The following is a 13,034-nucleotide window of genomic DNA, read 5'->3' as shown; positions in this document are numbered from 1 at the left end:
TACTAACAATTTGGTCACTTTCTGCAGGGTCTACGGCTCCTCGTTGGGTGGTCCTGACACTTTGGGTGCTTTCTGCAGGTTCTGCGGCTCCTCGTAGAGAGAGGTCCTGACAATATGATCACTTTCTGCAGGGTCTACGGCTCCTCATTGGGTGGTCCTGACACTTTGGGTGCTTTCTGCAGGTTCTACGGCTCCTCGTAGAGAGGTCCTGACAATATGATCACTTTTTGCTGGGTCTAAGGCCCCTCGTTGGGGGGTCCTGACACTTTGGTTGCTCTTTCACCTCTCTCTCTTCATTGTATTTGTTTCCAGCTTTATCCATCTCATGACCTCAGGAGACGAGGAGAGTCGAGAAGGCGACCCCCACAGCTGGGATGGTGGCATGGCTTCTCCCACCATGGAGGAACATTTCTACCCATTCTTGATAGAAAGGCGCCCATCTTACCTGGAGGAAGATGATGAAGAGCGCGGGGAGGAGGACTTGAGCCTCGCCTTGGAGAGGAAGGACAAGGACCTGCTTCTGGCAGCAGAACTGGGCAAAGCACTTCTGGAGAGGAATGACTACCTGGAGAAGAGCCGAGAGAGTCTGGAGGAGGAACTGCGCAACACACGGGAGGTGAGGCCACACTCCTACAGGTGCTGCCACATAATATCCTATTCTCCAGAGCTGCGGCCACTATTCTGCTGTTACATCATGTCTGATCCTCTACTCACCTCCAGAGCTGCACTCGCTGTTCTGCTGTAACATCATGTCTGATCCTCTACTCACCTCCAGAGCTGCACTCGCTGATTTGCTGTCACATTGTGTCTTATCCTCCAGTCACCTCCAGAGCTGCACTCGCTGATCTGCTGTCACATCATGTCTTATCCTCCAGTCACCTCCAGAGCTGCACTCGCTGTTCTGCTGTCACATCGTGTCTGATGCAGTGCCTTTGTGTTGCAGCGTCTGGAGCAGGAGAAGCACGCTTTACGCCTGAAGATGGAGGCGAAGGACGGTGAATGGAAAGCGCAAATCACAGACCTGGAGAGCGACTTGTTCGAGGCCCAACACCAGGTCCGACAACTGCTGTCCGAGCACAAAGAGTGCGGCCGCGAGAGCGCCACCGCTGTGCAGGAGCTGTCCGAACAGAACCAGCGTCTGGTGGAGCAGCTGGCACAGGTACCACACATCCAGATACAGCCAACGAGGATTAGATACACGGCTCAGCAGTCAGTATCACACAGGATAGGATTAGATACACGGCTCAGCAGTCAGTATCACACAGGATAGGATTAGATACACGGCTCAGCAGACAGTATTACACAGGAGAGGATTAGATACACGGCTCAGTAGTTAGTATCACACAGGAGAGGATTAGATACACGGCTCAGCAGTCAGTATCACACAGGAGAGGATTAGATACACAGCTCAGCAGTCAGTATCACACAGGAGGGGATTAGATACACGGCTCAGCAGTCAGTATCACACAGGAGAGGATTAGATATACAGCTCAGCAGTCAGCATCACACAGGATAGGATTAGATACACGGCTCAGCAGGCAGTATCACACAGGAGAGGATTAGATACATGGCTCAGCAGTCAGTATCACACAGGAGAGGATTAGATACACGGCTCAGCAGACAGTATCACACAGGATAGGATTAGATACACGGCTCAGCAGACAGTATCACACAGGAGAGGATTAGATACACGGCTCAGCAGACAGTATCACACAGGATAGGATTAGATACACGGCTCAGCAGACAGTATCACACAGGAGAGGATTAGATACAGCTCAGCAGTCAGTACCACACAGGAAAGGATTAGATACACGGCTCAGCAGACAGTATCACACAGGAGAGGATTAGCTACAATGCTCAGCAGTCAGTATCACACAGGATAGGATTAGATACACAGCTCAGCAGACAGTATCACACAGGATAGGATTAGATACACAGCTCAGCAGACGGTATCACACAGGATAGGATTAGATACAGGGCTCAGCAGTCAGTATCACACAGGAGAGGATTAGATACACGGCTCAGCAGTCAATATCACACAGGAGAGGATTAGATACAGCTCAGCAGTCAGTATCACACAGGAGGGGATTAGATACAGCAGCAGAGCAGAGACGTGCCGTATTCAGGCTTAGATACAGCTTAGCTGCGCCCGTGTAGCGGTAATGAGGACACGCTGCCCCCATCCTGTAATCCTCTAATCCGGGGTGACAGCTGCCGGCTCCGCAGTCTCCTCCGCCCTGTAATCCTCAGGACTGGGGGAAGCATTGCATTATCGGGCTGGAGCGATGTCGTCCGCACCATCCTGTCCTCCTGGTTTCTGGCTATGTCACCCGGTGTTGTTCTCTGGTGTCAGTCACAAGTATATAATAACCTGGAGCGATAACCAATAACCCGATAATTCTCTCCGTATTACACACAGAAAGAAAGATATAAAACGGCCATAATGCTACGACGCGCTCAGGGTTGGCGGCACAAGTATCCGAGCAGGTGGCCACATTGTGTATAAATCACCCGCTATATCCGTAGGATTACACGTAACCATCCTGCACCAGATGCAGAAGCCACAGCCGCCATCATCGGGCTACACTGTCCAGGACCTCAGCGTGGGTTTCGCACTGTTGTTTCCTCAGGGGTAGTGGATCGATGGCCACAATTTATGGTATAGTGCGCGCACTCTGAGAATTACATCACTTGCTGCAGGTCGGGCGATCACGCCACCTCCATCACCATCTTTAGTATCGTCTCGTCTGGGATGGTGGAGATGGTGAGGGAGGTGGCGTGAGAACCAGGTAGATCGGCGCAGGAACAATTGGCATGTAATGTGATGGCATTCCTCCACTACCCCTGAGAAAGCAATAATGCGAAACGCACGTTGGCTTCCTGGACAGCGCAGTCATGGATCTGTGTGTAATATGGAGAGCGCTACCAGGCTATCGGGTTGTACGATGTGACAATCATGTCGGTCTAGGTTATTGACACTCTCCCGCTGTTGTTCTCTGGTGTCAGTGATTTCTATAGCTGTGGTATTTTTCTCTGCAGGAATGTAACCCTTCTGGGTCCTACAGAGATTAGCTTCCTGGCCGATCCTGTGCTCGCAGGGCTTTTATTAGGAGGGTCCGCCTATCACTCCTGTCTGTATCTCGTTAACGACCCTGCACATTTTCCGTTCTGTCTGACCTCACTGCTCCTGACCTCGGCTATCTGTATTGATTGTTGTTTCCTGCCCAGACCTCGGACCGTCTGACCACGTTTTTGTTTGTGCCCTCCTGTACCGCATACCCATGCCTCTTACCCTCCGGTCAGCTGCTGCAGTGCGGGGGCCTATCTGGAGTGGTACTGGGTGAGTGCCTGCGGCCCAGCCTATCCTCACCACTAGAGGCTCTAGAGAATACCAGGTAGTCGCATAGTCATGCCCCTGCAGGGTAAGCCGGGCCCGTGGCGCAGGTGGTCCACACTCACCATCGTTACATTTTGGATCCCAAGTGTTGTGAGAGGAGGTCCACTCTCCGTGTGACCATCAGGACCAGCTAATGTAGGACATCAATGTGGTGGCCACCCAGCTGCAGGGTCTGTCCACTGCTTTGTCTGCCCTGCCCTCTGCTACTACCATGTCCAGCCAGCCCCCTCTGGACAGTCAGCCTCTATGAGGGATCCGGTTCTGGTGGAGCTCCACTTCTGTCCAGGTCTGATGGAGACCCTAAGGACAGCCGCGGCTTCATGAATCCGTGTAAGATCTGCTTTACACTCCACGCTCACCTCTTCACTTCGGGCCAGGCTACAATAGGATTTATGGTCTCTGCTGTCTACATAAGAAACGAAAAAGGGAACGCTGAACATGTGGTCAAGAAAGAACGAGGAACATTGAGATAAAACACCTTTATTAAACAATGGGGGGCAATGAACGGCTACATGAGACAGAGAACCAGAAATAGGCAACAATAAAGAGATAAAGTGAAAGACCATCACAGGGCCGCACCCAGGTAACGAAACATTGCTAAGCAAATGACATAGACTGGCTGCATTTACAAAGACATGTGAATACATAACTGCATAGAACCAGAACATTAGATAGATAGATATAGATAGATAGATAGATAGATAGATAGATGGGTGCACCAGGAGAAATGAACCCAACCACTATCAGTCACGTAGGTATACATGTCAGCAATGTGTGTCCCAAGCAAGGTGCTGAAGAAGAACTCCATGTAACAGACATTACCTGGTCAGAACAGAAGTTCCCGATCCAAGTGCAGCGCACACCCTGACGTGCATTTTGGAACAGGTCCAAGCCATTTATTGTCAGACTACTGTGTTTTCTCTTCTTAAATCATAATGACAACCCAAAACATCCCCTGACCCTGATCAAAAGTTCACATACCTTGGTGGTTTTGGCCTGATAACATGCACAGAAGTTGACACACATGGGTGTGAATGGCTACTAAAGGTAACATCCTCACCTGCTTGTAATCAGTGTGTGTGCATGAAAGCTGAGTGAGTTTCTGGTAACCAGACAGACTCTGGCATCTTTCATCTACTGACATCTACTCTCTTTCATCCACTGACATTTCTATATTGTGAGTCATGAGGAAAGCAAAAGAATTGTCAGCGGATCTACGGGAAAAGGTAGTTGAACTGTATAAAACAGGAAAGGGATACAAAAAGATATCCAAGGAATTTATAATGCCAGTCAGCAGCGTTCAAACTGTGATTAACAAATGGAAAATCAGGGGCTCTGTGGAAAACGAAACCACGGTCTGGTAGACCAACAAAAATGTCATCCACAAGTGCCAGCAAAATTGTTCGGGTTGCTAAGAAAAACCCACAAATAACATCAGCTGAAATACAGGACTCTCTGAAAACTAGCGGTGTGGCTGTTTCAAGATGAACAAGAAGGAGACACTTGAAGAAAAGTGGGCTGCATGGTCGAGTCACCAGAAGAAAGCCATTACTGTTCAAATGCCACAAAGTATCTCATCTACAATACACAAAACAGCACAGAGACAAGCCTGAAAACTTCTGGAACAAGGTAATTTGGAGTGATGAGACCAAAATTAAACTTTGTGGCCACAACCATAAACATTACATTTGGAGAGAGGTCAATAAGTTGAAGGAAAGATGAATGCAGCACGTTATCAGCAAATACTGGAGGCAAATTTGTACTCATCAGCCCGGAAGCTGCGCATGGGACGTACTTGGATGTTCCAACGTGACAACGATCCAAAACACAAGGCCAAGTCGATCTGTCATTGGCTAAAGCAGAAAAAAGTCAAGGTTCTGGAGTGGCCATCTCAGTCTCGTGACCTCAATATTATTGAGCCACTCTGGGGAGATCTCAAGCGTGCAGTTCATGCTAGACATCCCAGGAATTTACAGGAATTGGAGGCTTTTCTCCAAGAAGAGTGGGCAGCTTTACCATGTGAGAAAATAAAGAACCTCATCCACAACTACCACAAAAGACTTCAAGCTGTCATTGATGTTAGAGGGGGCAATACACGGTATTAACAAATGCGGTATGTGAACTTTTGATCAGGGTCATTTGGATGTTTTGGGTCATCATTATGATTTAAAAAGAGAAAACACAGTAGTTTGACAAGAAATGGCTTCACTCAACCACTAACCAACCAATAACCATGAGTGAAGAAAAAGTTTTGCCGTTATCATTCATATTCTCTGAAAAAAGGCCAAAAAAGCAACAATTCTGCCAGGGTATGTAAACTTTTGAGCACAACTGTATATGGTATTTCCTATTTGGTGTATGTGATTTCTTACGTTCACTTTGTGCTTGTTCTGAATACGCCCTGACCTGGGCAAACCCTATTTGGGAGCGTTGTGGTACGGAGACCTGCAATGTGGAGAAGTTCCAGGAGATGTTCCATGCGTTTTATGAGGTTCCAGGCAATATCTTCTCAGCTGCTTTGTCTCTTTTGAATCTAAGTATGCCTTAGGCTTCCGTACCTTGGTGGCAAAGCTAGCTTGGAACAAAGAAGCTCTGGTAGCGACCTTCTGGCAGGGCCCGTCTGGTTAAATTTAGGATTAGCTGGCTGGCAGATACTTACCTTCCTTGTTGGATGCCATTATACACCTGGCCACCAGAATTGATCTCCACTTCCATGACCGAGCTCTGGAACAAACTTTTGCATCTTCTCATGCCAAATGACATCCCAGACTGGCTCCAAACTTCTGGGCTTCTTTGCTACCGAAAGTGACACCACCAGCTTCTGAACCAAAGCATGTTGAGCAGACTGCACTTTCTGTGCAGGAACAAAAGTGGAACTACGGAGACTACTTTTGTATGTATTGTGGAGGCAAGGGCATTGAGCAGGGGGTTGGTAATGATGACCCTGGAGGTCCCTTCCAATTATAACATTCTACGATTCTACGATCTCATCCATTGACTTCAGCTCCTAAACAAATGGCTGGATCATCCCCTGACTGTTGCTTCCATTGTCGAACAACTCCTGGCTGAACCCATTCAATTCATTACTCTGCCAGTTAGGTGTGTGTCATACCAAGAAGATCAGTTAATTTTTTGCTCCTGGGTCTTCCATGGCTGCTTCTGCACGCATCGGTTATTGATTGGTCCTCCGGTAAGGTACTTCACTGAAGATCGTACTATGCTTCCAACTGCCAAGCCAAGGTCACACCCAAGACTCTGCCTCCTATCTCTTTGAACCTTGCCTTCTTGATCGTCCATTATCATGCCTTTACAAACGTCTTCTGCTAAAAGAAGGCTGAGGTCCTGCCACCCCACAGGCTTCATGATTGTCCCATTGAAATACCTGGCACTTCTTCTCCCTGAGGGCAGGTGTATTCCCTATCCCTACCTGAGACCCGTGCCATGTTTCAATACATCCAAGAGAATTTAGCCAGGGGATTTACTTGTAAGTCCTCTTCTTCTGCTGGTGCCGGTTTCTTCTTCGTGACCAAGAAGGATGGTTCCCTATGCCGCTGTATAGATTATAGAAGTCTTAACAAAAACAAAATTAAGAACAAGTATCCATTGCCTTTGATTTCTGAGCTTTTTGACAGAATCCGGGGAGCTAAGATCTTTTCTAAATCGGGTCACCGAGGGGCTTACAACTTGATTTTTATCCTTAAGGGTGGCGAATGGAGAACTGCTTTTAATACCCATGACGGTTACTACAGGTTTTTTGTCATGCCCTTCATGTTGTGTATCGCATCCACTGTGTTTCAGGAGTTCATAATGATACTGTATCTTCCAGGAACTCCACTATGTTTCTGTGGTTGTGTATTTGGACAATATCCTGATATTCTCTCCTTATCTTCAGGAGAACATGTCCGTCAAATTCTGCAGCACCTCCAGGAGAACAACTTATTTCCCAAATTGTCCAAATGTGCCTTTGATAAATCCTTGCCCTTCCATGTCTTCATTGCCTCAAACCAAGATCTCAAAATGGCTCCTGAGAAGCTTTCTGCTGTTCTATCCTGGCGCTATCCTCAAGGTCTGCGTGCCATCTAGTGCTTCATGGATTTCTCCAACTTCTACAGGCAATTTATACTGCCCTTCTCGTCTTTTATGGCACCTATCTCCGTCTTAACTAAGAACGGGGCCAATGCCAGAGCCTGGCCTGAGTCAGCCTTCCAGCATTTAAGAGGCCTTTACGAGTGCTCTGGTTCTGTATCATCCTGATCCCAATAAGCAGTTTCTATTGGAACTAGATGACTCATCTGTCAGTGCCAGGGCAGTGTTTCTGCAAAAAACTTCTTTGATGAAGCCGGTCTCGTGTTTTTTTTCTCCAAACTGTTTTGCCAGCTGAGCAAAATCATACTTTTGGGGACTGCGAGCTTCTGTCTATTAAGATGACGCTTGGACATCTACTGGAGAGTGCCAGCCCTCCGGTGATAATTTACATGGACCATAAGAATCTTACATTCCTGCACTCCACCCAGCAGTTTTATCCCCACCAACCCAGTTGGGAACTCTTCTCCAATTGTTTTAACTTCAAATTGCACTTCCATCCAGCGGAGAATGTGAAGGCAGATGCCCTGTCTCAATTATTTGATGTAATTTATTCTATGGAAAAGCCCCAGCACTTCATCGACTCGGTCAGGTGTATTGAGGTAGTCCATGTTATTTTTAAGGCCTTTCCTATAGGAAAGACATTTGTCCCTTCTGCTAAAAGGAAGAAGATTCTGTCTTGGGGACATGAGTCCAAGTTGGCTGGTCATATGGGCATACATAAGTCTGTCAAGCTGAATGCTCCCCACTTATGGTAGCCCTCGATGGTCAAGGATGTCCATAACTTCGTAACCTCTTGTTCACAGTGCCAGGAAACAAGTCTTCCAGGGATAAACCTGCTGGTCTCCTCCAGGCTCTGCTGATTCCTTCCACTCCCTGGTAACATATTGCTATGAATTTCATCATGGATCTTCTCTGGGTTGTGGTGGGCTGGTTCTCTAAAATGGCTCATTTCATACCAATGTATTGCTTTCCCTCTGCTAAGCTTGCCAGGCAGTTCTTCCAGCATGTATTTAGTCTCCACTGTGTTCCTCTCTACATATTTTTGAATCGTGGAGTCCATTTCACTTCTAAATTTTGGAGAGCCCTGTGCAAGCTACAGCATGTCCAGTAGAACTTCTCCGTTTACCATCCGCAGACCAATGGGCAAGTGGAATGGGTAAATTAGATCCTCGAGAGCTATCTTTGCCACTTCATCTCTGCCCGTCAGGATAACTGGGTGCAACTATTCCCACAGGTGGAATTTTCCTACAATAACCACGTTTGAAAGTAGGAGCATCTTCATTCATTGTGGCATACTCCCAGCATCCACACGTACCCTCTCCTATATCTGCTTCCTATGGAATACCAGCTGATGATTGCTCTTTTGGTGACTTTATTCAGATCTGGTGGCAAACCCAGCTTTCCTTTCTTAAGGCCATGTCCCGGATGAGATGCATGCAGACAATAAAAGAAGCTTTCCACATCAGTATCACCCTGGAGATAAAGTCTGCTAATCCTCTAGGAATATTTGGTTGAAGTTGGACCATTCAGGATTCTCTGGCAAATCAACCCGGTGTCCTATAAACTTCATCCGCCGCACAATCTTTGGATCTCAAATGCTTTTCACACCTTGCTCTTGAAATCAGTGGTCTTAAATTATTTCTCCAAGGCCTGTACTCCTGCCCCTACCTCAAATGCTAGAGGTCCTTTAGGTGTGTTTGAGTTAAAGGACATTTTGGACTCTAAGAGGGTCCGGTGAAATACCTTCTATTTGGTTGACTGGAGGGATTTTGGGACCAAAGAGAGATCTTAGGAGCCTGCTGGGAACATCCATGCCCCTGCCATCGTCAAGAGGTTCCTCTGATGGTATGGCAAAGAAAGTAGTGGGCATAAGGGGGGTACTGTCACGATGTTAACTTGTATGCCTCAGCGCTCCTCTACTCACTGTGCAGTTTCTCCCCGCATTAGGCCAATCCGCTAGTCTGCTTCATGCTGTACTGCTGCATTACTTGTGACATTCATTTAGTCTTGGGGGGCCTGTCCGGTCTTTGCTGGAATTTACCCCTGCTAGGTCCTGCAGAGATTAGGTGCATCAGCTTATCCTGTGCTAGCAGTGCCTTTATTAGGCAGCTCCACCTACCGCTCCCCTCCTGAGCATTGGACCTCTCTGCTCCTGACCACGGTTACGTGTTTTGATCCTGTGCTGCCTGCCCCGACCTCAAACCGTCTGACCACATTTTTTTCAGCTGCTGCAGTCTTGGGGACTGCTCTGAAGTGGTACTTGGTGACTACCTGTCGCCGAGCCTGTCCTCACCACCAGAGGCTCTAGTAAAAACCAGGTCACGGTCCTCCAGGGTATGTCGGGCCCGTGGAGTAGCGGGTCCACACCCACCGATGTTATGACAGCATTTACTATACACATTGTATCACATGAGGGGATTATGTAAAGTGAAGAGCAAAAGGGTAACGATGTTGTGACCTTCTAACTTTCAGGCTCCAGATCTCACCATCCACTTCTGCTCCGATCGTCAGACTCCCATCTTTTATAGACGATCATCTTTTCTGTCTCGGACATAAATATGACTTGCAGCTATTTAGCATATGATTAGTTATGCGGATTCTCGTCAGGTTGCTGCGTTGTTACTGTTTTGCTCCTGGTGGTGGAATCATCTTTTTCTTCCAGTAAAGTACAAATCACAACCTGTCCCCCCCTTCCGTAATAGCCCCATGACCATATCACACAGGGTGGAATTGGATACACGGCAATGATTAACCCTCTCTCCTCCATGTCTCCTCAGGCCTCACAGGTGGAGAAGTCTTTGGTTCAGCAGTTGGAGTCTCTGAAAGAAGAAAACCGTGATCTGACACAGAGACGAGGACAGTTCACCCCTGTCCTGCAAAGTCTGCAGAGTGAGGTGGGAGTAGAAGAGTGCAGCCGAATAGGGGGGACGGGAAGCACGGGACCAAGGAGGGGGACGGGAAGCACGGGGACCAAGGAGGGGGACGGGAAGCACGGAGACCAAGGAGGGGGACGGGAAGCACGGGGACCAAGGAGGGGGACAGGAAGTACGGGACCAAGGAGGGGGACGGGAAGCACGGGGACCAAGGAGGGGGACGGGAAGCACGGGGACCAAGGAGGGGGATGGAAAGCACGGGACCAAGGAGGGGGACGGGAAGCACGGGGACCAAGGAGGGGGGCCAGGCACAGCAAAGACCGAGGAGAGGAGCCGAGCAGCGTGCGAGCACCAAGGAGGGGGGCCGAGCAGCGTGTGAGCACCAAGAAGGGGGGCCAGGCACAGCAAAGACCGAGGAGGGGGGCCAGGCACAGCAAAGACCGAGGAAGGGGGCTGAGCAGCATGTGGGGACCGAGGAAAGGGGCCAGACACAGCAAAGACCGAGGAGGGGGGCTGAACAGCATGTGGGGACCGAGCAGCATGTGGGGACTGAGGAGGGGGGCCAGGCACAGCAAAGACCGTGGAGGGGGGCTGGACAGCGCGCGCGGACCGAGGAGGGGGGAGGCCGAGCAGCATGTGGGGACCAAGGAGGGGGGCTGGACAGCGCGGGGACCGAGGAAGGGGGAGGCCGAGCAGCATGTGGGGACCAAGGAGGGGGGCTGGACAGGGCGCGGGGACCGAGGAGGGGGGCCGAGCAGCATGTGGGGACCAAGGAGGGGGGCTGGACAGCGCGCGGGGACCGAGGAGGGGGGGGGGCGAGCAGCATGTGGGGACCAAGGAGGGGGGCCGAGCAGCGCACGGGGACCGAGGAGGGGGGCCGAGCAGTGTGCAGGGACCGAGGAGGGGGGCCGAGCAGCATGTGGGGACCAAGGAGGGGGGCCGAGCAGCGCACGGGGACAAAGGAGGGGGGCTGGACAGTGCACGGGGACCGAGGAGGGGGGCCGAGCAGCATGTGGGGACCAAGGAGGGGGGCCGAGCAGCGCACGGGGACCGAGGAGGGGGGCCGAGCAGCATGTGGGGACCAAGGAGGGGGACCAGGCACAGCAAAGACCGAGGAGGGGGGCTGGACAGCACGCGGGGACCGAGCAGCATGTGGGGACCGAGGAGGGGGGCCGAGCAGCATGTGGGGACTGAGGAGGGGGGCCAGGCACAGCAAAGACCGAGGAGGGGGACCGAGCAGCGCACGGGGACCAAGGAGGGGGGCCGAGCAGCGCACGGGGACCGAGGAGGGGGGCCGAGCAGTGTGCAGGGACCGAGGAGGGGGGCCGAGCAGCATGTGGGGACAAAGGAGGGGGGCCGAGCAGCGCACGGGGACCAAGGAGGGGGCTGGACAGTGCACGGGGACCGAGGAGGGGGGCCAAGCAGCATGTGGGGACCAAGGAGGGGGGCCGAGCAGCACACGGGGACGGAGGAGGGGGGCCGAGCAGTGTGCGGGGACCGAGGGGGGGGGGCGAGCAGCATGTGGGGACCGAGGAGGGGGTCCGTTTAGCGCAGGGACCAAGCAGGGAAGCCTTGCAGCCTGGTGACCACGGAGGGGTGTCGGACAGAGCGGAGTCCGAGTAAGGGACAGGGCAGCGTGGAGGCCGAGGAGGTGGGACGAGCAGCTCGGATGCAGTGGGCAGTATGTGGGGTTCTGCACTATCGTGATCTCTCCTATTTGCTCTGCAGAACACTCTTTTGCTGGAGAAGAAGAGGGACATGGAGTCACAAATTAATATTCTGCGGGGGGACAATGAGAGTGCTCAGAACGTGATGCTCCACCTGAAAGAGACAGCCCAGCAGCTGGAGAGACAGAAGAATGAGACAGATGTAAAGGTAATGTAGTGAGGACAGAGGGCACAAAAACTGTAGACCTGTCCGCTCGGGCCGTCACAGGACAGGTGCACAGTGTTGGGAGTTATCTCTGCCTCTGTCGATGATTGGAGACTAGGCGGCGCAGCTGCCGGGCACAGCGATCTGACCCATGGGCAGCACGGAATTTTCTATACTAGAATAATAGGAAAAGCATGAAACACAAATCTATCCACAAAAAGCTGAAACCGAGAGACGGATGAGAGGATGGTGGGTGGGATTGGTGGGCTACATCGGACAATGTCATCTACTGCTGACAGCGTGAGCAAACATTCCATCAGAGGGAAAGCACTACTGCAAAAAATGCACACAACAAATATACTGATACAAAAATGGTAATACAAGTTTTATTGGCACACGCAATAATAATAAAAACACAATTAAATCAAAACAAAAACACCATAGCCGCTCAGAGTAAATGACGCAATGCCTGATAACACCAAAATTGCAAGAAACATTCCCAGACTAAACCTAATGGCTCATGAGGCAGTTGTAATTACCCTAAAACAGGACCCTAAGTTAACTTTTTCAGCTTCATGGGGCTTCCACGGCAGTGGATCCTTCTAAACTTCCGTTTATTGGACTGGTGTGTTGCGAGTCTCCTGGTTTCTTAGGGTCCTGTTTTAGGGTAATTACAACTGCCTCATGAGCCATTAGGTTTAGTCTGGGAATGTTTCTTGCAATTTTGGTGTTATCAGGCATTGCATCAATTACTCTGAGCGGCTATGGTGTTTTTGTTTTGATTTTAATTGTTTTTATTATTCTTG

General features: G+C 50.3%; 1 protein-coding gene across 3 annotated transcripts in view; it reads left to right on the top strand.

The window, feature by feature from the left end:
• Positions 1 to 13,034, top strand: part of BICDL2 (BICD family like cargo adaptor 2) — a 41,286-nt gene that overhangs the window by 9,995 nt on the left and 18,257 nt on the right. For all 3 annotated transcript variants that reach the window (XM_069735188.1, XM_069735187.1, XM_069735189.1), the window contains exons 2-5: positions 313 to 616; positions 944 to 1,159; positions 10,261 to 10,377; positions 12,085 to 12,231. In XM_069735188.1, coding sequence (XP_069591289.1) covers positions 326 to 616; positions 944 to 1,159; positions 10,261 to 10,377; positions 12,085 to 12,231 — 771 coding nt within the window. In that variant the 5' untranslated portion in view covers positions 313 to 325. The remainder of the gene's footprint in view (positions 1 to 312; positions 617 to 943; positions 1,160 to 10,260; positions 10,378 to 12,084; positions 12,232 to 13,034) is intronic.

The sequence above is a fragment of the Ranitomeya imitator genome, chromosome 7 (assembly GCF_032444005.1).
Source record: "Ranitomeya imitator isolate aRanImi1 chromosome 7, aRanImi1.pri, whole genome shotgun sequence".
NCBI lineage: Eukaryota > Metazoa > Chordata > Amphibia > Anura > Dendrobatidae > Ranitomeya > Ranitomeya imitator.
This window is presented reverse-complemented; position numbering and strand designations above follow the sequence as displayed.